A 24,294-nucleotide genomic window follows, 5' to 3' on the forward strand; every position below is an offset into this window, starting at 1 on the left:
AGCTCTTCAACTTGATCTTTTTCTTTAGAATGTATAATATCTTTTTGACCTTTTGCTGATTCATATACCTTTTTAAATAAACTTGTCAAGATCCATAGAAACATGGCTGGAATTTGGATTAGAATTACATCTATAGGACAAGTGGAGGAGAACTGACAATTTTTTAACTCAAGGTCTATTCTTGACATGAAATATGTCCATTTATTTTGGTCATCTTTAATGGCTGTCAATAGCACTTAATAATTTTTAGTGTAACAGTCTTACTTAGATTTGTTAATCATTATTCCTGAGAACATTATATTTTTAGTGCAAAAGTAATTACATTTTCTAACTGTTTCTTTAAGTGCATAAAATGCAATTAACTCTTGTCCAATAATATCATATGCTACTGTAACAGGTACTGTTCTAAAGTGAAAGTGTCAGTCACAGCCATGTCTGACTCTTTGCGACCCCATAGACTGTAGCCCACCAGGCTCCTCTGTCCATGGAAATGTCCAGGCAAGAATACTGGAGTGGGTTCCCATTCCCTTCTCCAGAGGATCTTCCCCACCCAGGGATCAAACCTGGGTCTCCTGCATTGGAGGCGGGTTCTTCACCATGGGAGGCACCAGGGAAGCCCCTAGGCTCTTTATCAACCCATTAAATCCTCTCAACAACTCTATGAGGGGGCGATCTGTTAAGCACAATTGCACTTTATTTCAGCAGTCAAACCACTGCATCAATTTGGCCACCAGAATTTGGAGTAAGGCGGAGTGTGTAGAAGTGAGAAGAGAGAAGTACAGCGACCGCGCCTCTTAGGGAGAAGAGACCCTGCCACAGAACAAAATGCTGTTGGTTCCCCGGTGCCTGATGAAGAAGAGGAAAGGGTGGTCTGCACAAAATCGTGGCTCCATTCTGCAGCACCGGGAGTTCCTGACCACGGCAGTGGCTCCGGCTGCCTCTGTGCCCTCCTCATTGACCTCCACGAAGCACTTGTGTGCAACCTTGGACATGGGCACATTCTTCTTAGCTGACATTCCGGAAAAGTCTGCCTTGGCTTCCTCAAAAGCATCAGTCATTCCTAAACTTCGAAGAAAAGCCTCCAAGTCATAACTTGCCTCCAGCTTTAATCTGGGAAGAAAAACTTGAACTTTCTCCTCAGTCAGCTTTTCTGGACTCGTCCAGGTTCTGAACTTCTCATATGTAAGTGCTTTTTCCACCTGAAATAATGAAGAGTTAGGTCTTAGAAGCTAGACAGTAGCCTGGTACCCACCCACCTATGGGCTCATTAACTCCTCCCCCTCATGACCTGTGACTTGATGCTGAGTTCTGTTCCAGGATAATCTACAGGGTATTTCCTCTTATAAACACACCAAGATTTTGCCTCTATTTCTTGCATTTTCCTGGTTTTATGGATACAAGAGAACAATAGCTAGGAAACACCTGAGACAAGGATAGGGTTTTATTTTGAACTATCTGTACCAAATTCATGTCAAGTTGGTTTTTTAGTTTAGGAAATTCTCATAACCAATTTATTGTATTTATGATGATGATACCACTTTAATGGCAGAAAATGAAGAGGAACTAAAGAGATTCTTGATAAAGGTGAAAAAGGAGTGAAAAGCTTTTTCACTCGAAAAAGCTGGCTTAAAACTCAGCATTCAAAAACTAAGATCAAGGCATCCAGTCCTATCATTTCATGGCAAATAGATGGGGAAAACAGTGTCAGATTTCATTTTCTTGGGCTCCAAAATCAATGTAGACAATGACTACAATCACAGAATTAAAAGATGCTTGCTCCTTGAAAGAGGAGCTGTGACCAACCTAGACTGTGTTTTAAAAAGCAGAGACATCACTTTGCCAACAAAGTCCGCATAGTCAAAGCTATGGCTTTTCCAGTAGTCACAACATATGGATGTGAGAATTGGACCGTTAAGAAGGCTGAGCACCAAAGAACTGACACTTTTGAACTCTGGTGCTGGAGAAAACACTTGAGAGTTCCTTGGACTGCAAACCAGTCAATCCTAGAGAAAGTTAACCCTGAATATTCATTGGAAGGGCTGATGCTGAAGGTGAAACTCCAATACTTTGGTCACCTGATGTGAAGAATGGACTCATCTGAAAAGACCCTAATGCAGGGAAAAATTGAGGGCAAGAGGATAAGGGAGGGACAGAGGATAAGATGATTGGATGGCACCTCTGACTCGATGGACATAAGTTTTAGAAAACTCAGGGAGATAATGAAGGACAGAGAAGCCTGGCGTGCTGCAGTTCATGGGGTTCCAAGAGTTATACATGACTTAGCAACTGAACAACATCAAAGGCAATATAGTACCATGAGTTTGAGAAACTGTTGACCAAAGAGAGAAAAGCATGACTCAGAACTCGGCTGAATGAAAGAGGGAGAACTCAGCGATCCTGGGGGAGGAGGGCAGGATGGGAAATTCCACAGGACTGTTGCTTCTGGCATCCCCGTGTTTGCCCTCTGCCTGTTCTGGGGGTAGCTTCAAATCCTCCCAGACCCAGCCCTTCATTCTTGTTTATTAACAAGGAAAATATATGGAGGAGCATCTTCTCTCCACCAGCAGAAGTCCAGGTGAGAGCTCCTCTCCAGCGACAGATGTTTGGATGTCAGTTCTGTTCCTAGACTCTCCTAATTTTCTATTTTTGGGGGGTGGGGGGCTTTTGAAAAAGTTGAAGTATATGTGATATACAACATGGTATAAATTTGACGTGTCCATGTTAGTGCCATACATTTATATATTGAAATATAATTGCCATTATAGCAATAATTACTACCTCTATTATATAACTATCATTTATTCTTTACTTAATTTGTTCATTTTTAACTGGAGGATAATTGCCTTATAATGTAGTGCTGGTTTCTGCCATTCATCGACATGAATCAGCCATAGAAGTATGTGTGTGTATATATATATGTCCCTCCCTACTGAACGTCCCTCCCACCTCCCACCCTGTCATAACCCTGCAGGTTGTCACAGAGCACCGGGTTTGAGCTCTCTGCATCATATAGCAAATTCCCGTGGCTACCTACTTTACCTGTGGTAATGTGTACATTTCCATGCTACTGTCTCAATTCATCCCCCTCTCTCCTACCCCCGCTGTGTCCATAGGTCTGTTCTCTATTTCTGCATCTAATTTTCTTAAAGTTGCCATGACAGATCTCTTCCTTGCCTTATGCCAGGAGATTCCTGATTCCATAGAGAAGCCAAGGAAATCAGGCAGACCCTACCTTCACAGGGGTGGCCCTGCGTGCACCAGTGTGCTGGAGCTAGCTTGCATCTTCTGCAAAAGTCAACTGTTAAACCCTTGGGAGCCTAAACTTGGCCATGGTGCAGATATTTACACCACAAGAATCAGCAAACGTTATAAATGAGGGCTTCCCCGACACCCCAGGAGCCAGATAACCAGCACACTGTCACTCCTGCACCTCCCACCCTATAAATGTACTTTCCCCCAACCTGAACCCTCTTTTCCTGTCATGGGAAAATGTCCTTTTCCTCCTGTCTAAGAAAAATTCCTCACGTGTACTTTAGACCCTTGCTCTTCAAAACTGGTCTATGACCAACAGCACCTGTACCACTTGGAATCTTGTCAGAAAGGCAAAATCTCCAGCCATAATCCCCCTAAATAAGAATCTGCATTTTAACAGGATCCCATTAGATTAATATGCACATTAATGTTTGAGGAACACTGCTCAGAGCCATGTTTTATCTTTCTCCTGTTCTTTTGTTCAGTAATTACTGGGCTCTCAGAATAATAAATAAAATAATAAATATAAAAATAATAAAAAAGCCCCTCCCTTCAGAATAAATAATAATGTTCTTGTTTTTGGAACTCTCTTCTTCTTGGCTTCATCAGAATTTGTTTATTCCAGCAATTCCACTCCTAGGTGTACACTCAATGGAAATGCATACACATGTTTGCCAAAAGTCATGCAGTGGTGTTCATTTAGCACTCCTTAGAACAACCCTCTAGAGAAAGAAATGGCAACCCACTCCAGTATTCTTGCCTGGAGAATTCTATGGACAGAAGAGCCAGGTAGGCTACAGTCCATGGGGTTGCAAAGAGTCGAACACAACTGAGCGACTATCACTCACTTACTCACTTAGCATAACTCTAAATTGGAAATGCCTCAAATGCAATCCAGTGGATGAACTTTTAAAAATGAGCTCAGGCTACTTAGGACTGCCACAGGGAAGGACTGGGGGAAGGAACAGTTATGCGGATTGGGGTGGACATGTATACACTGCTACATTTAATATGGACAGCCAGCAAGGACCTAATGTAGAGCACAGGGAACTCTGCACAAAGGTATATGGCAGCTGGATGGGAGGGGAGGCTGGGGAAGAATGGATGCATGTATATGTAATATGCATATACGGCCGAGTTCCTTCACTGGTCACTGAAATTATCACCACATTGTTAATCAGCGATATCCCAATACAGAATAAAAAGTTATAAAAAAAAAACCAAAACACGCGCAGGGTGGATCCATAGATACTCAAACTCAGCGTCAAGGGCTTACAACAGCAAGATCCATGTCCTCATCAGGCAGAAGGATGAGCATGCTCAGCTCGGCCCCCACGTAGGGCAGCTCCAGGACCTGGGCAGGCACCTCCTCCACGTGCCCCATTTTAAACTTGGCTTGCTTGAACATCATCTGTACTGTCTTCTTCTCCTGATAAAAACATGAAACTAAAATCAAATCACAGAAAAATGAGCACAGGGTACTAAAATCTGGTATGTCTAATTCACAGAATCCTTGTTGTTGTTCAGTCACTAAGTCACGTCTGACTCTTTACAACCCCATGGACTGTAGCCCACCAGGCTCCTCTGTCCATGGGATTCTCCAGGCAAGAATACTGGAGTGGGTTGCCATTTCCTTCTCCAAGAGATCCTCCTGACCCAGAGGCCGGTCCCATATCTCCTGCATTGCAGGCGGATTCTTTACCACTGAGCTACCAGGGAAGCCCACAGAACATAACATAGAGGTACATATAATTATTATTTCTGTGCATTTATGCTGATTGATGCAAAATCTTCATTAGTACATACTAGTGTTGAGTAATAATATTCCATTGTCCCAGCAGATCAAGTACTACCACATAGGAGAGAAAAAATTGATGAATAGAGACATACAACTCTATATTATTCTCAGAAGAAATTGTGTTTTTCTTCTCTTTTTAAAAGATAAGTAGAGAAGCACTCGCAGGCGCCTTTTAATTAAAAAATTATTTCTCGAAGTTAAGAGGAAAATTAACTAATATTCAAGTCTTTGCACTGGAAGATTTATTTAGAAAAGGTATATAGGCCAGAGGGAGTTACACTTTTACTCTGAAAAGTTGCTCAATTATATAATTGGCGCTATGGCCTTGCTTTTTTTGGAGGGAAAACCTTGATGAGATGTCCAGAGCCCACCATTTTTAAAGACTGCAACAAATATATTCTGGGCATGTAAACCTTTGTGCAATATGTTATTATCAAGTGGATAGAGGTCAAATTCCAAGCTAAGAGTTATTGACCTCAGCCATTATCATATTCAAAAGTGAATGGAGATGTTTTTTAAAGTTAGGCATAGAAGTCTAAATATCAAATACACAGCATGATAACTATAGTTAATAATACTGCAGATTAATAATATAATAATATGGAATGCCAGACATTTGCTAAGAGGGTAGATTTCAGGTGCTGTCATCAAGAAAATATATGGTAACTATGTGAGCAAATGATATTTTAATAAGCTTCACTGCAGTAATCATTTCACTGTGTATCTCAAATCTTCATCTTGTACATCTTAAATATGTAAAATTTTTAATTTTTAAAAAAGATCCAAAAATAAATAAAAACAAAGCTGTCCTGAACATTTGCTAGCACTTTTTTTCTTGTATTCCGAATTGTACAGCCATGAATTCTAAGGCAATAAATAGTCATAGATGTCATTGACAATTGTGAGAAAAAGTCTAAATACATTCAGTGATAGGATAATACAAACATAACTCCAAGGCTTAGAAGAAATTTTCTTTCAATCCAAATGACATGACCAGAGACAGAAGATCGATTTGACCAAGGATCCAAAAACAAGAAGATCAATATAACAATTATTTTGGTATTTCTCTTTCCCATTCCAATAAGAGATATACAGGGAACATGAAATTCATTCAGAAATAAATTAAGAATCAAGACTGTGAAATAAATAATTCTTTCCATTCCTTCACAATCTTTCCCAGCATATTACTTTAGAAAGTAGCAAATGTCTGCAAAATGTTTTCCTACCTGATTAGTCTTAAAGAGCATTCCCCTGGTGTGCTTTCTGTCAAACTGCTCATTCCACTTGCCTTTGAAATAGATGGCATTCACCAGGACCAGCTTAGTCAGAGGACCGACTGTCCCAGCCCCCAGTATCTCTGATATCTTACCTGTAAAGAACATGAGAGAAAGTTACTGCTATTGGGGCAGAATAAACTTTTCTTTTACAAAAGTTCTGTCTCTCAATATTGAAAAAAGGCTGGAATTCTGCCGTCTGGCTGCCGGAGGACTGAGGGGAATGGTGTTTCATTCGACACGCACATGCAGTGTAGTGGGAATCACAATAAACGGTGGAAAATTCTGAAGGAGATGGGAATACCAGACCACCTGGCCTGCCTCTTGAGAAACCTGTATGCAGGTCAGGAAGCAACAGTTAGAACTGGACATGGAACAACAGACTGGTTCCCAATAGGAAAAGGAGTACGTCAAGGCTGTATATTGTCACCCTGCTTATTTAACTTATATGCAGAGTACATCATGAGAAATGCTGGGCTGGAGGAAGCACAAGCTGGAATCAAGATTGCTGGGAGAAATATCAATAACCTCAGAGATGCAGATGACACCACCCTTACGGCAGAGAGTGAAGAAGAACTAAAGAGCCTCTTGATGAAAGTGAAAGAGGAGAGTGAAAAAGTTGGGTTAAAGCTCAACATTCAGAAAACTAAGATCATGGTATCTGGTCCCATCACTTCATGGCAAATAGATGGGGAAATAATGGAAACAGTGGATGACTTTATTTTTCTGAGCTCCAAAATCATTGCAGATGATGACATCAGCCATGAAATTAAAAGACGCTTACTCCTTGGAAGGAAAGTTATGACCAACCTAGACAACATATTAAAAAGCAGAGACATTACTTTGCCAACAAAGGCCCATCTATTCAAGGCTATGGTTTTTCCAGTGGTCATGTACGGATGTGAGAGTTGGACTATAAAGAAAGCTGAGCACCGAAGAATTGATGCTTTAGAACTGTGGTATTGGAGAAGACTCTTGAGAGTCCCTTGGACTGCAAGGAGATCCAATCAGTCCATCCTAAAGGAGATCGGTCCTGGGTGTTCATTGGAAAGACTGATGCTGAAGTTGAAACTCTAATACTTTGGGCACCTGATGTGAAGAACTGACTCATTTGAAAAGACCCTGATGCTGGGAAAGATTGAGGGCAGGAGGAGAAGGGGACGACAGAGGATGAGATGATTGGATGGCATCACCTACTCAATGGACATGGGTTTGGGTAGACTCTGGGAGTTGGTGATGGACAGGGAGGCCTAGCGTGCTGTGGTTCATGGGGCCGCAAAGAGTTAGACACAAATGAGTGACTGAACTGAACTGAACTTGAAGCAGAGACTAACACTAGGCTTAAGCATTTTTCAGAAATCACCACTTCATAAGCCCAAGAAAAATATCAGATTGGCATTGGGGCTTCCCTGATGGCTCAGACAATAAAGAATCTGCCCGCAATTCAGGAGATCCAGGTTCAATCCCTGGGTTGGGAAGATTCCCTTGGAGAAAGGAATGGCTACTCACTCCAGTATTCTTGCCTGGAGAATCCCATAGACAGAGGAGCCTGGCAGGCTACAGTCCATGTTAGAATGATATTATCTGCTTCAAAACCCAGCAAACACGTACACATAGGCTACTAGAAACAGGGTCAGAGTGGTCACACCGAGGAGGTCACATCCGGGCAGTCTTGGCTCTGCCTCCCTTTATAACACCACCTCTCCTGAAATGACAACCGCTCACCTTCCGTCTTCTCCATCACCCAGTCGTTTATGTGTTTCCTGCTTTCTTCAGTGTCTTCAGCAAAGGACAGCTCCTCCAGGTCAGCCTGATAGAACTTCTGGCAGGATTCTTTAAAAGCCTACAAATGCAGAATACCAAGTGTGGCCATACTCTACTTGGCAAAATTTCCTAAAAGTGTGAAAACATGTTTTTCTTAACATGTTTCTGGCATAAATGCTTGCACAGGGCAATCTGGACTTTAAAACTCATTTGTGCAATTAATTAAAATGTACAGACCACTGGAAATGTGCCAGGTGCAGGACCCCAGGGTAAAGACAGGACTGTGGACCTGAGGGGGCTCACAGTCTTCGGAGAGGGAAACATAGATACACAGAGAGTTGCAAGATGTTTCGAGAATATGAACAGCGGCAGCTATGCACGAAACAGCCTGCGAACTTTCCTGTCAAATGCTTAAACTCCATGTTGACCTTCTGTTTGATTTTATCTCTTCCACTATGTGGTCTAACCATGTTTTACTCATTTCTGTAAGACCAGAACTGACCAGAGTGTCCTAAACATCCTTATGGAATGATTGGAAGGCTTCAACTAGACTATCAAAAAATCCTGCAGGTCTTCTAGGAGTGGAATCATGTGTGTGTGTGTGTGTGTGTGTGTGTGTGTGTGTGTGTGCAGGGAATTAGGGAAAAAAGTAGCAAGGGATAAGCCATGAAATTTAAGTTGGGGTCAAATCAGGAAGGGCATTACATGCAACACGTTAAAATCCACAGATAACTCACCTCACGAAAACTTGTTTTCTGATATAATGTGCCTGGCAATTGGCTCCCATCCTCCGCCCATCTCCTGTCCTCAAACATTTTAGTTTCTACGGAGGAAAGAAGATGCAGAGAGAAGAAGAACCCAAGCAACCATGAAAAGTGGAGAATGACCCCCTGCGTCTTCAATATTCCCTAATTATAATATTCAAAAATCTGCCTGATATTCAAAAATGAACATCCATTAACCAGGAGATTCTTGGAATCACAAGTACTTACCCTAGAAATCCTAACTAGCTGAAGGACTCAGAGTCATCTCCAAGGACACTGAAGCCCAGAGCAGGCATCTGCACTAGGTACCACCCACCAGCAGCCAGGACAAGGTTGTATTTGAGTCTTACATAATAATCCTTGGAACTGCCAACTGCTAAAATGGCCAGACTTACCCTGATCATTTCATTAATCTTAAAATAACATCCCTCTGTTTATTATAGAGCACAATTTTTTGGATCTCACTTATTGAATAATGGCAGACTTTTACTGGACTAGGGAACTTTGGAATTATACACTGCAGTAAATAGGAAATATTCAGATTCAAAATCTTATTTTTTAGGGACCTATTTTAATTTTAGAAAGACTATTCTATCATTTGCCAACAAAGGTCCATCTAGTCAAAGCTATGGTTTTTCCAGTAGTCATCTATGAATGTGAGAGTTGGACTATAAAGAAATCTGAGCACTGAAGAATTGATGCTTTTGAACTGTGGTGTTGGAGAAAACTCTTGAGAGTCACTTGGACAGCAAGGAGATCCAACTAGTCCATCCTAAAGGAAATCAGTCCTGAATATTCATTGGAAAGACTGATGCTGAAGTTGAAACTCTAATACTTTGGCCACCTGATGGGAAGAGCTAACTCATTTGAAAAGACCCTGATGCTGGGAAAGATTGAAGGCAGGGGGAGAAGGGGATGACAGAGGATGAGATGGTTGGATGGTATCACCAACTTGATAGACATGGGTTTGGGTGGACTCTGGGAGTTGGTGATGGACAGGGAGGCCTAGCGTGCTGCAGTCCACGGGGTTGCAAAGAGTCGGACATGACCGAGCGACTGAACTGAATTGAATTCTATCAGTGGTGTGCAAGGACCAGGCTGGACTTGGAGAGATCAGTTAGAGAACAATTAAAATAACAGTGTAGAAGGTGTGAGAGCCTGGACATAGGCAATGATGATGGTGATTCGGAAGAGGGGACAAATTTAAGAGACTTTGCGTGGTCAGCTCCACAGAAAGTGCCCAGTAAAGATGAGACAGGGGTTAAGGGTTGTGGTCATTGAGATTGGGGTGGGGGAAAGGCAGGTGTGGGTGCAGGAAGATGGACAAATTAAAACTGACATCTGGGAGTATGATTTATCAGAAACAGTCATTTTTTAAAGGGCACAGTTCAGAGGCAACCATAAAATTCTCAATTACAGAAGTATAATTCTAAGCACATTTTTAAGGCAGCACAACTATACTTTATTTCTGCTCTTCCATAATTTCTGTTTTATTTTCAGTGTCTTTTTCATCGATGTGGGAGCACTACTTACTGGCAGGAAATCACATGTCTTTTCCCCAAAGAGTCTGTTGGCAGTTCTGAGCAGGCACTGTGGGCCAGACATGCTGACTTCCCTGAGGAGTGACTGGAAACCTCGGTGGACATCTCCACCTTCATTCAGACAAAGTGCCTGGTGATAGAATACAAGAACACTGACTTTTAACATGGCATTTTCTCCCTCAGAGAGCTCTTCCCAAACAACTTTCTGCACTGAAAATAACAAAGGGTCCTATTTTAAAAGGAGTTTGGTTTGACCAGCTAGCACAGAGTTTCTCAACCTGGAAATATAGACTTTTGGGGCCACAAAACTGGGGGCTCAGCGGTAAAGAGAATCCACCTGCCAATGCAGAAGACATAGGAGAGGTGGGCTTGATCCTCGGGTTGGGAAGATCCCCTGGAGGAGAAAATGGCAGCCCACTCCAGTATTCTTGCCTGGGAAATCCCATGGACAGAAAGCCCAAGGCGGGTTACAGTCCATGGGGTCTCAAGAGTTGGACCGGATTAGCAACTAAACCACCACCCCCACTTTGCTGAGGCCGTCCTGCACACACTAGAATATTTAGCTGCATTTCTGGCCTCTGTCCGCTAGATGTCAGCAGCAGCTCTCGGGTCTGACAACCAGCACAGTCCAGACCTCGTCATCTGTCCCGGGGAAGCCGGATCGCCCCGGGGTGGACAGTCCTGCTCTAGCAGGTTTATCTGTGCCGGGAAGGCAGCGCACAATCACTCCGGAGGGAGACTGGATAAAACCAACAGGCATATGGAATGGCCTCTAGGATACAAGAATGAGCAGAAACAGACATGGAAATGTTTCATCGGGAATTCCACAGAAGTCCTCCAGTCCAGACTGGATTTAAATGTCAAATCGGAGTGAGAACCAAGGCTGTTCCCTTATCTCCCAACAACCCCAGCCCAAAGCCTCCCTCCTCCAGGGAGCTGAAAGAAACAGCCACCAGGGACTCAACTGTGGCTGGGGACGGGTTCTGAGGAGGGTCCCTGCACCCTGACATGCATGGAAACATGATGCGAATGTGACAGTTTTCTGGGGCGCTTTCACCAGGGAGTCTCCTTCCCTAAAGCGATGCCACTGCCTCCCTGGTGCACGCGTGTGTGCTGGGTCACTTCAGTCGTGTCCGGCTCTCTGCGACCCCATGGGCTGTAGCCCACCAGGCTCCCTTGTCCATGGGATTCCCCAGGCAAGAATGTTGGAGTGGGTGGCCGTTTCCTTCTCCAGGGGATCTTCCTGACCCAGGGATTGAACCCAGTCTCCCACACCTCCTGCCTTAGCAGGCTGAATCTTACCCACTGAGCCGCCTGGAAAGCCCACCTCATTGATAGCTAAGGTCATATATAAACCATGTCAGGTCAATCAGATTATATATTGATTGATTGATTATACACACACACACACACACACACACACACATATATACATATAAATGGCTGAGCTCTTTCTATATATTATATATATATAGATTATATCCTAAAAATTCCAGAAGATATAAGTCCCCATTTGTGCTGCACTTTTTCCACTTATGCATAACCTTATACTAGAAACAACACATTAAACAAAAAGTTCATTTACATAGTTGCATTTCCATTTGAGATATAACATTAGCAAAAGTTTAAAATAGAACAAAGTTGAAATTCTTGGCTTCTTTGTGCAACAGAATTGTAGTTTCCCTGCTCATCAAGGGAAACATAGCAAACACCCTCTTCCAAAAACACTAGAGAAGACTTTACACATGGACATCACCAGATGGTCAATACCAATATAAGATTGATTATATTCTTTGCAGCCAAAGATGGAGAAACTCTATACAGTCTGCAAAAACAAGACTGAGAGCTGACTGTGGCTCAGATCATGAACTCCTTATTGCCAAACTCAGACTTAAACTGAAGAAAGTAGGGAAAACCACTAGACCATTCAGGTATGACCTAAATCAGATCCCTTACGATTATACAGTGGAAGTGAGAAATAGATTTAAGCGGTTAGATCTGATAGAGTGCCTGATGAACTACGGACAGAGGTTCGGGACACTGTACAGAAGAGAGGGATTAAGACCATCCCCAAGAAAAAGAAATGCAAAAAAGCAAAATGGCTGCCTGAGAAGGCCTTACAAATAGCTGTGAAAAAAAAGAGAAATGAAAAGCAAAAGACAAAAGGAAAGATATACCCATTTGAATGCAGAGTTCCAAAGAATAGCAAGGAGAGATAAGAAAGCCTTCCTCAGTGATCAGTGCAAAGAAATAGAGGAAAACGATAGAATGGGAAAGACTAGAGATCTCTTCAAGAAAATTAGAGATACCAAGGGAATGTTTCATGCAAACATGGGCTCAATAAAGGACAGAAATGGTATGGACCCAACAGAAGCAGAAGATATTAAGAAGAGGTGGCAAGAATACACACACCAAAAAAACTATACAAAAAAGATCTTCATGACCCAGATATTCACAATGGTATGATCACTAACCTAGAGCCAGATATCCTGGAATTTGAAGTCAAGAGGGCCTTAGGAAGCATCACTAAGAACAAAGCTAGTGGAGGTGATGGAATTCCAGTTGAGTTATTTCAAATCCTAAAAGATGATGCTGTGAAAGTGCTACATTCAATATGCGGCAAATTTGGAAAACTCAGCAGTGGCCACAGGACTGGAAAAGGTCAGTTTTCATTCTAGTCCCAAAGAATGGCAATGCCAAAGAATGTTCAAACTACTGCACAATTGCACTCATCTCACACACTAGTAAAGTAATGCTCAAAATTCTCCAAGCCAGGCTTCAACCGTACGTGAACCTTGAACTTCCAAATGTTCAACCTAGATTTAGAAAAGGGAGAGGAACCAGAGATCAAATTGCCAACATCCGTTGGATTATCGAAAAAGCAAGAGTGTTCCAGAAAAACATCTACTTCTGCCTTATTGACTATGCCAAAGCCTTTGCCTATGTGGATCACAACAAACTGTGGAAAGTTCTTCAAGAGATGGGGATACCAGACCACCTGACCTGCCTCCTGAGAAATCTGTATGCAGGTCAGGAAGCAAAAGTTAGAACTGGACAAGGAATAACAGACTGGTTCCAAATAGGAAAAGGAGTACATCAAGGCTGTATATTGTCACCCTGCGTATTTAACTTACATGCAGAGTACGTCATGAGAAATGCTGGGCTGTAAGATGCACAAGCTGGAATCAAGATTGCCAGGAGAAATATCAATAACCTCAAATATGCAGATGCCACCACCCTTATGTCAGAAAGCGAAGAAGAACTAAACAGCCTCTTGATGAAGGTGAAAGAGGACAGTGAAAAAGTTGGCTTAAAACTCAACATTCAGAAAACTAAGATCATGGGATCTGGTCCCATAACTTCATGGGAAATAGATGGGGAAATAGTGACAGACTTTTTTTTTCTGGGCTCCAAAATCACTGCAGATGGTGACTGCAGCCATGAAATTAAAAGACGCTTACTCTTTGGAAGGAAAGTTACGACCAACCTAGGCAGCATATTAAAAAGCAGAGACATTACTCTGCCAACAAAGGTCCATCTATTCAAGACTATGGTTTTTCTAGTAATCATATATGGATGTGAGATTTAGACTATAAAGAAAACTGAATACTGAAGAATTGTTGCTTTTGAACTGTGGTGTTGCAGGAGAGTGTTGAGAGTCCCTTGGACTGCAAGGAGATCCAACCAGTCCATCCTAAAGGAAATCAGTCCAGAATATTCATTGGATGCTGAAGCTGAAACTCCAATACTTTGGCCACTTAATGCGAAGGACTGACTCATTTGAAAAGACCCTGATGCTGGGAAATTTGAAGGCTGGTGGAGAAGGGGACAATGGAGGATGAGATGGTTGGATGGCATCACCGACTCAATGGACATGAGTTTGAGTAAACTCTGGGAGTTGGTGATGGACAGGGAGGCCTGGCATGCTGCAAAGAGTCAGATAAGACCAAAGACTGAACTGAACTTGCTCATCAAAGATGCAGGAAACAACTCTCAGTGTCTCCCATGAACACTAGGAGACGTCTCTCACACAATTCTCCTTTCCACTTTCAGGTCTGCATTCTTTCCATCACTTCAGTGCCCCTCGCCCCTCCCAGCCTCACTGGCATCCATCAGCTGGTGGGAGGCATGAACAGAACAGCCCTGAGAAAGCACAGAGGAAGCCCACATACCTGGGACATCTGGGCCGCCGTGTTCCCCTTGGCCCCCATTAAGACCATGGTCAGGACGGAGGAGAGGCTCAGCGGAGAGAAGAACACGTTTCGTAAGTGGTCCTCTTCACCCAACATTTTTAATAAGTTGATGGCAAAAGTGCCATTTGCTTCGCAGAGAGCATCCATCGGAGGAGGTCTGTATCAAAAGCCAAACACAAGCACATCAGTCACACCCGCCACTAGTCACCTGCTCATTCGTGCCCCATCTGTGGAACTGGGTGTGGTCAGAAGAGTAGCTGCAGCCTCAGACATGCGCGTCGAATCCCGGAAACCTATGGGTGAGATTGAATTCAGCATCTTGAGATGGAGAGAATCACCTGGATCACCGGATCCTCGCTCAGTGTAACCACAGGCTTCTTATAAGGGACTTCCCTGGTGGTCCAGCGGCTAAGCTCTGTGCTCCCAATGCAGGGGGTTCAGGTTCGATCCCAGGTCAGAGAACAAGATCCCATGTGCACAAACTAAGACTCGGCACAGCCAAATAAATCAACATTAACATTAAAAGAAAAAAAAAAAAAAAAGGCAGGAGGGTCAGAGGCAGAGAAGGAAGTATGAGGATGGAAGCAAAGATCAGGATGACGTTGGGTCAGAAACCAAAGAATGCAGGCAGCCTCTCGGAGCTGCAAAATGCAAGGAACTGGACTCTGTCCTAGAGCCTCCAGAGAAAAAAAAGTAGCTCTGCCACCTCTTATGGACCTCTAATCTCCGGAAGTGTAAGATAAATCCCCCTGTTACTGATCATTCTCCCCCAGTTTGGTGTCTCTGGCATAATCTTTAAGCAACATTCTACGAGTTATTAATAATTTTCTGTAAATAAAAATGTCATTTACATACATACATCTTCTTACATAGTTGCCTATATAGTTCAATTCAGTTCATTCGCTCAGTCATGTCTGACTCTTTTCGACCCCATGGACTGCAGCACGCCAGGCATCCCTCCCTGTCCATCACCAACTCCCGGAGTTTACTCAAACTCATGTCCATTGAGTCGGTGATGCCATCCAACCATCTCATCTTCTGTCATCCCCTTCACCTCCTGCCTTCAATCTTTCCCAGTATCAGGGTCTTTTCCAATGAGTCAGCTCTTTGCATCAGGTGGCCAGAGTACTGGAGTTTCAGCTTCAGCATCAGTCCTTCCAATGAATAGTCAGGACTGATTTCCTTTAGGATGGACTGGCTGGATCTCCCTGCAGTCCAAGGGACTCTCAAGGGTCTTCAACACCACAGTTCAAAAGCATCAATACTTCGGCGCTCAGCTTTCTTTATAGTCCAACTCTCACATCCATACATGACTACCGGAAAAACCATAGCCTTAACTAGACGGACCTTTGTTGGCAAAGTAATGTCTCTGCTTTTTAATATGCTGTCTAGGTTGGTCATAGCTTTTTTTCCAAGGAGCAAGTGTCTTTTGATTTCACGGCTGCAGTCACCATCTGCAGTGATTTTGGAGCCCCCAAAAATAGTCTGACACTGTTTCCACTGTTTCTCAATCTATTTCCCATGAAGTGATGGGACCAGATGCCATGATCTTAGTTTTCTGAATGTTGTTTTAAGCCTATTTTTTCACTCTCCTCTTTCACTTTCATCAAGAGGCTGTTTACTTCTTCTTCACTTTCTGCCATAAGGGTGATGTTATCTGCATATCTGAGGTCATTGATATTTCTCCTGGAAATCTTGATTCCAGCTTGTGCTTCATCTAGCCCAGCATTTCTCATGATGTACTCTGCATATACGTTAAATAAGCAGGGTGAAAACACACAGCTTTGACATACTCCTATTTGGAACCAATCTGTTTATTCCATGTCCAGTTCTAACTGTTGCTTCCTGACCTGCATACAGATTTCTCAGGAGGCAGGCCAGGTGGTCTGGTATTCCCATCTCTTTAAGAATTTTTCAGAGTTTGTTGTGGTCCACACAGTCAAAGGCTTTAGCACAATTGTATATGTAATAACCCTACAATTGTAGCATTCTGTTCCTTTTCATTCATCATATAGCACATTTTCCCTCATTAAAACTATTGATAAATATGATTTCCCTTTCCACACCAACCCCCAAACTCTGTTGCTGTTGTTGTTTCTCTGTTGGTTTTAACCACAGGCACAAAAGATTGAGTTAATCGTCTTGCTCAGTTCATGGGCTTTAAAAAGGCCTCCTCCCCTCCATCCTAATCCCAATCCCATATTATGTCACATGAAAACAGCCAGAAACAGACTTCCCTGGTGGTCCAGTGGTTAAGATTCCATCTTCCAATGCAAGAGGTGTGGGTTTGGTCCCTGGTGTCAGACCTAAGTTTCCACATGCTGTGGGGTGCAGTCAAAATTTTTTAAAAAAGAAAAAAAAAAACCCACCATTTTCCACTGGTGGTGTTGAAATTGGACTAAGAGCTGTGAAAGGGGCCCCATGGGAATGCAGATGGAATATGAAGCCCAGATCTCAAGTCATCAGGTGGGCAGTTTGAATCAGGCACTCATTATGGATCCAGCCTTGACCTTCCCCCAGCTTAACTAAACTGCCAACAAGATTCTTCCGGCCTCTGATCCCTTATGTCCCTTTCCTTAAAGATCTTACTTTAGGCAATTGGTCATCATAAGTTTTTTCTCTGCTTCTTGGCAGCTAAACATTTTGAAAAGCCTCTTTCTTATTTTACAACCCTAGACACTCTTTCTCAAGCCCTTAGAAGCCAGCCCTTTAAAACATAATCATCATCAAAAATATATATATATAATCATCAAAGAAGATGGTCTCCATGGGACAATCTGAGGAAAACGTCAGCAGACACCTTGCTGCCAATTGCGAGAAGTTTTTGCAGCTTATTAGCATAATTTTAGAAAAAAAATTATAAACCTTGCATTTATTTCTATGAAACCTTCTCGAAACCTCGGCTCCTAGTCAGTAAATTACTAAAACTCCTCAGTTTCCCTGAGTCTCTGTTGCTGTTACAGTTGAGAGCATTTTGGAAAATAAAAGGACAAATCATCACCCATAATCCCATGATCCTATAAGCTCATCTTTTATATTATGTGATCCTTTTTAAAAATGTATATGTATCTTTATAACTCAAAAATTGTAAAGTGACACAAGAACAATATGTTCCAGTTTGAAAAACTAGCAAACAAGCAAAATCAACAGTACTGGAAGCTCTACCTAGAAATAAGCGCCATCATGCTTTGTTCATTTTTATAAGCAGATGGGTCACCCTCTGCTCTTTCGTCTTTCAGTCTCCCAGTGGACTGACCGGGCTTCCTGAAACCATCCTGAAAGTGAATCTCATTAGGTCTTGGAGTGGGTGGGGCAGAAGGGGAAAGTGAAGGGTGTTCGGGGGAAGGGCAACATTTCAACCTGAGCCTCCTCACTGCTGAATGTTTCCTTTGAAGCTTCTAAGAAATTTTTTCAAGAGATGTCTTTGGCTTAAAAGAAACAAAAGCAGGGTAGGAAAAAAAAAGTGTGACAATCACCCGGTAAGTATAAAACCGTCCCATCCAGTACATATTCCTTAAAGTTTGGCAGGAAAAAAAGTACTAAAACGTCATCCAAGAAAATATAACAGTGCTCTATAGGTAATATACTTAAGAGAGAGACAAAATGCTGTTTTTCTCTGCCCTCACTTCAGTAAGTCTCTCCGGAGACTTCAGCTGCAAGGTTCAAACATGAGGGCTGCAGGAATTGGAAGGCTGACGTACCTGCAGTGGGCAAGTCCCACCACAAAGCAGGACCCAGCCTGCCTCCTCGCCACTTCTGGACACAAAATAAAAACCTAGGAGCCAGGAAACTGTTGTTCACTCAGTCGTGTCAGACTCTTTGTGACTCCATGGACTGTACCCACCAGGCTCCTCTGTCCAAGGAATTCTCCAGACAAGAATACTGGAGAGGGTAGCTATTCCCTTCTCCAGGAGATCTTCCCGACCCAGGGATCGAACCAGGGTCTCCTGCCTTGCAGGCAGATTCTTTACTGGCTGACTCACCAGGGAAGCCAAGAGGGATATTGAAACTTGATAGCACTGCACCTACCAGAAAGTGGCACCAAAGAGATTCAAAGAAAGAGAGAATTGGGTACCTGGAGATGAAAGACAAGAATAAATTTGGATTGGATTTTACAGGAGCATAGAAGCTTTGGACTGTGGACCGAAACAGAAAAATGCACAACATGACATTAAGTTGTGAGTTAAGTGTTACTCAGGATCTTACTGAGGACTATAGTAAGGGAGATAGGCTCTCTGACGTAGCTCTGAGGAGGCAGGCAGAAAAGCATGATTTGGGCTACAGAATGAGTCATTCAGCTCAGTAAAAGGTCACTGCTAGTCACGAGGACCAGAGAGCAAAGCTAGTGATTTTAGTGCTTTGTGATATATGGGAAGATGCAAGAATCTTGGTTTATTATTTTTTCCAGTGAATTCTCTAAGGAGCCTGTTTTCCCAAAGTACAGACTGGCTTATGTTTTTCATTCTGAATTCTGTTCAGGGTGCATCGTCAGCCAGTGACTGCAGCGGCTAAACACCTGATCCTTGTAGAACTGGGTGGTGAGCAACATTCTTTGTGTTACAGGAGCCAGGGTGAGGCTGGCATAAGCTTATGCAGGTGAGTGGGTGTGCACGTGTGTGTGTGTGTGTGTGTGTGTGGTTGTCCAATCTGCACAGGCAAAGGAATGAACTGGAATATCACATTAATTCCCTCTTTACATTTTAACTGCTCTTAATTGTAAATGTATATTTCAGGTTTCTCTCACATTTCCCCTTTCTTCATCGCATCTCCTCACCTCCATTCCTTTTCAACATCAGGGTGCTAGTCAACGGCTGAGTATTTTCCATCATCATGTCCCCCAAGCACTGAAACACCCTTGCACACACTCACATGCACCTCTCAGATGTGTCCCAGCTCACACCGGTGAAAAGATTTTACTTCCAGCCAACAAAATGGATTGGCATTAAACTCGCTTTCCTTCTACAGGTGAACAATGTCAGGACAATTAAATACTGTCCTCCAGTCTCAGAAGAAACTAGCAGATTCAAGCACAAAAGCAAGCCTTCTGTTTCCAAGATGTCTCTCAGTATCTGTGAGGGATTGGTTCCAGGAGCCCCGTGATACCAAAATCCAAAAATGCTCAAGTCCCTTCTATGAAATGGTGTAGTATTTGCATACAAACCACACACAACATCTTGTCTACTTTAAATCATCTCTAGATTAGTTATAATCCCTCACACAATGTAAAATGCTATGTAAATAGTTGCCAGAGGGTGCAATTTCAAGTTTGGCTTTTGGGAACTTCCTGGATTTTTTTTTTTTTTCCAAACATTTGGAGTCTCTTGTTGGTTCTGCGGAAGCAGAACCTCTGATAGAGAGGGGGACTGACTGTATTCAGCATCATTTCCTCCTGGGGCAGAATGCCTGCCACCTCCCTGCTTCATCTGCTTCAGTCATGTTGACTCTTTGCGACCCCATGGACTATACACTCCCTGGAATTCTCCAGGCCAAAATACTGGAGTGGGTAGCCGTTCTCTTCTCCAGGGGATCTTCCCCGCCCAGGGATCAAACCTGGGTCTCTGGCATTGCAGGTGGATTCTTTACCATCTGAGCCACCAGGGAAGCCCAAAAATCTGGAGTCAGATGTGCTACCATTGCCCCATGAGGTCACAAAAAACACAGACGCCCAAACAGGGTCATGAACCCTGGACCCTCAGATTAAAAGTCTGATGCTTTCAGACTGAGCTATCCAGGCATACATACATCCAACCCATACATACATCCAAAAGTGAATTTGTTCAAAGAGTGTTTATGTCGAACTTTCCTTATAAGATTTTGGAGGATTAAAAAAAAAAAGTAAAAAAACAAAGGCCATAATTCCTGACTGTGAAGAGGAAAAGTTAAAACTTATGTAACTTCCTGCTCCTTCTGCCTCTGTAACTCAGCTTGCTCCATGCAAAGTCTGGATCACGCAGGTCACGTGGTCTCAGGAAGTGGGCACTTACAATACTAAGAACTGGAGCATATCTCACTTGTCCTTGTTTTGCTCTTTTCAGCTGTCTGGCCCCTGCAAACTCATCATGCATCATGCCTGTCTGTGTAAAGGTCAGGCATCCCCCTCCCCATCTTGACCAAGGTTCCTGTGTGTGTGAAACCCCTTAGTTTAAACCACCCTATTAACAGCTAGTGTTGCCCACAATAGTCTGTCTATAAAAACTCTGTAATCCCTTGTTCAGGGCTCAGAGCTTGGAGTGTCCTCAGTCCTCTGGGTCCACCAGCATAATAAACCTGATTCTCCAAATCTCCGAGTGCGGTGCTTGGTTTCTAGAGTACTGGTTTCTGCAAAAACTGGGAGCTCCCACCATTGGGAAGATACACACACAGAAATGCCTGGTTTTAAGCCGGCCTTGTACTCTGAACCAGGATAAACAACAAAGTGCTAAGGAAGCCAACAGTAAAGCAGAAAGAAATCTCTTCAGAAGCCCAGGGGAAGGGGAGCAGTAAGTTGGTTCTCAAAGACTGGCAGGAACTCTGGAAGGCAGTGAGTGTCAGGGCCAGCAGGTGCATGGAATGGACAGGAAATGCGTGGTCTGCCTGGGGCCCAGAGACAGCGCCTGAGACAGGAAGGAGGTGCCCCATACACCAGGTTGAGAGTTTGGGACTTGAGCTATGATCTAGGAAGCCAGGCACTGTTTTCAAACAAAGGCTTTATATGAATTTTAGAAAAATATTGTGGCTCATGGTTTGGTGTAGGAAAAAAGCCAAAATACTGGGGACCCCTGCTACTGACTAGCGACTCCCCCAACGCAGAGGAAATGTCTTCACTAGAGAGTGGAAGATGGAACCGCCAGGCTGGGGGGCTGATCACCTGAGGATAAGGAGGAGGACCTAGTCCCAGGCAGAGGCTCTTAGCTAATCCAGCGGAAGGTGGGACACCATCCACAGAAAGTTATATGAGTCAACTTGGAATGGGGAAGGTGCTACATTCCATTTGAGATGAGTGGAACACACCATTTCAAGGGATCCCATAACAGTGACAGCCTGGGGGTGTTTGTCAACATAGGGAGGGGACTTAAGATGAGTAGAAGGTCTAGAGCAAGAGATTTACAGCCCTGTCTGCATCCACATTTCAGGAACCTTGAAATTAGAATGCACAAGTGGAGGCCTAAGAGGAAAAAAAACGAAAAAAAATCCACCTTATTCTGGGGGATTTCCAATTTTCGCAGGTAGTGAGAGGAAAAGCCAAGAGACTGGGACCCAGCAATCCTGATGTCCTGGGAGGACTGGACATGAGTGAGGGACCAGGGAAGTGGGGAGGATGGAGGAGGACAGGAAGGTGGCACCCCAGGCTGGACCGGGGAGCGGTGGAGGGTGGCAGTTCGAACCTCAAATCGCTCAGCAGAGTTCGTGGGACAAGAACCAGGGGGCTGGGGTATCGGGGAGTGCGCAATCCACACTGTGACTGCTGAGCAGGGGGAGACGGGAGGAAGCTGTTTGTCTCACGTGAGAGAGAGAGGGCTTCCCTGGCAGCTGGGCTGGTAAAGAATCCGCCTGCAATACAACGGGAGGCCTGGGTCGGGAAGATCCCCTGGAGGAGGGCATGGCAACCCCTCCAGCGTTCCTGCGCGGAGAATCCCATGGAAGAGGAGCCTGGCGGGGTACAGCCCATGGGGTCGCAAGGAGTCGGACAGGGCTGAGCGCAGCGGAACACAGAGGCGCCCATGAATAAGAACAGATGGAAAGATGTTAAAGAAAAAACAAAAAAAGGAAGAAATACAGAAATAGAGAAGGGAGGGACAGAAGGGAGGGACAGAGGGAAGGAGGAACACAGAGAAGAATGTGGAGGAGGGGAGGGGAGGGGGGCTGGGGGCCGGCACGGATCTGGAGGTAGCACGGACCCGGCACCTCCCTGAGCTCACCGGAGGTTTCACTCCTCACCCGGAGTTTTCCAGGCGAGGCTGCGGTGGGCGCCACAGACCTCCCGCTGCGCCCCACAGACCTCCCGCTGCGCCCCGCTTTCCCCCCCCCCCCCTTCCGCCCACTCCCCCTCCCTCCGCTCCCCGCCCCCCCGCCCTTTTTAGAAGTATCACAGATGTTAGAACAATACATGGTCTGTTAACCTCCTTTTTTTCCCCAGGGAAAACAAAACTATTAATGGAAAAGCACTATAGTAATTAAAGAGCTGACGGGCTTCCCTCCCCCCTTCCCCTCTCCCTTACCCGCCCACCCCACCCGGCTCCCGCCGCCGGGGCTCCTGCCGGTCCTCCTCCCAGAACCGCAGCCGCGGCGGGGCTCCCAGCCGCGCCCTCCCGGCCGGCAAATCGCAGCGCAGTGGAGTCACCTGGCCCGTGTCGTCCCCACTCCGGCGACCACCCTGTGACCCAAGGCGGGTCTGCACTCCAGAGTTCGGGCCTCCTAGTCCCATCGTTGGAGACTCACCCTTGAGGCCCCAACCACGCGGGCCGGGATCCCGACCGCAGCCCCGCGGCTCTCCTGCCCGGACACCGCCGCGGGCCTTCCCCCGGTCCTCTCCACCTCCCTGCTCTGACCCGCGGTGCCGCCGGCCTCCCGCCGTCCCTAATCTCTCCACGGGAGCTCCAGGCTAGAGGCGGCCGCCGGGGGACCCGGAGGGCTCGGGAGCCTACCCCACCCCAGACCGGGTACCTGGGATATTCCTGCGGCGGCGGCGGCGGCTCTTCCAGCTCCGTGGATGTTTCACGTCCGCTTTGAGTCCTGGCCAGGCTTCCGGCGGTGACTCAGAACTCGGGGACATGGCCCGGCCCGTGCAGCGGCTGGACCGTGGGCGGAGGCTGAGCCTCTCGTGTATCTCCCTGCCCGGGCCGAGAGCAGACGGATTGGCGGTGGAGGCTACCGCCTGGTCCTCCAAGACTGTTTGCAGAAGGCCTCGCCTGTGAGGGAATGGGTTTGCTTTCCTGGGTTAACTTGCCTTAAGCCGTAAGACTTCCCTGGTGGCTCAGATGGTAATGCGTCTGCCTACAATGCTGGAGACCCGGGTTAATCACTGGGTTGGGAAGATCTGGAGAAGGACATGGCAACCCACACCAGTATTCTTGCCTGGAAAATCCCATGGACGGTGGAGCTTGTAGGCTACAGTCCATGGGGTCTCAAAGAGTCGGACAGGACTGAGCGACTTCATTTGCACTTTTCTTTAGCTTATTCAGAGGGCTCCCCAGGTGGAGCTAAATGGTATAAAGAACCTCCCTGCCAATGCAGGAGATGTGAGATGATGGTTCGATCCCTGAGTTGGGAAGATCCCCCTGGAGAAGGAAATGGCAACTCACTCCAGTATTCTTGCCTGGGAAATCCCGTGGACGGAGGAGCCTGGTGGGCTATAGTCCATGGGGTCACAAAGAGACAGACACAACTGAAATTATTTGTATTAGTTTAACTAATTTAAAACTAGTTTATTAACTAATAAACTCATTTAATAGCTAATGTATTAAATTAGTTTTATTAACACAGTACACAATCCTTCAAAAACAAAATCTGAGATAAAATAAAATGTCTATAGTCACACCAGTATGAAACTAGTAGCTATAAATCACGGAAAAAAAGAAAGAAAAGTAAAGAAAAGAAAATCCTATCTTAAGAGTAATAACTTTTTAAATAGTGATTTTGAAGCTGCTTCTTCTCTTGATATTTAAAATTCTGAAACAATAAATATATATGTATATATACATATGTGTACATATATAGGATAAAAAGCAA

The 24,294-nt window shown here is 44.5% G+C and overlaps 1 protein-coding gene across 2 annotated transcripts; it reads right to left on the reverse strand.

Moving 5' to 3' along the window:
• Positions 1-676: 676 nt before the first annotated feature.
• SERPINB8 (serpin family B member 8) lies at positions 677-23,368 on the reverse strand. 2 transcript variants are annotated; one of them, XM_061131317.1, is made up of 7 exons: positions 23,230-23,368; positions 14,566-14,743; positions 10,386-10,523; positions 8,050-8,167; positions 6,277-6,419; positions 4,529-4,681; positions 677-1,199 (listed from the first exon to the last, which is right to left on the reverse strand). In XM_061131317.1, the coding sequence occupies exons 2-7, from the start codon at positions 14,731-14,733 to the stop codon at positions 795-797; spliced, it is 1,125 nt and encodes a 374-aa protein (XP_060987300.1). In that variant the 5' UTR covers positions 14,734-14,743; positions 23,230-23,368; the 3' UTR covers positions 677-794. The 2 variants fall into 2 exon arrangements, with proteins under 2 accessions (XP_060987300.1, XP_060987301.1); XM_061131318.1 differs by lacking the exons at positions 14,566-14,743; positions 23,230-23,368 and adding an exon at positions 8,826-8,911 and having other exon boundaries at positions 10,386-10,520.
• Between the last annotated feature and the right edge of the window lie 926 nt (positions 23,369-24,294).

The sequence above is a fragment of the Dama dama genome, chromosome 27, assembly GCF_033118175.1.
Source record: "Dama dama isolate Ldn47 chromosome 27, ASM3311817v1, whole genome shotgun sequence".
In the NCBI taxonomy this organism is placed as follows: domain Eukaryota; kingdom Metazoa; phylum Chordata; class Mammalia; order Artiodactyla; family Cervidae; genus Dama; species Dama dama.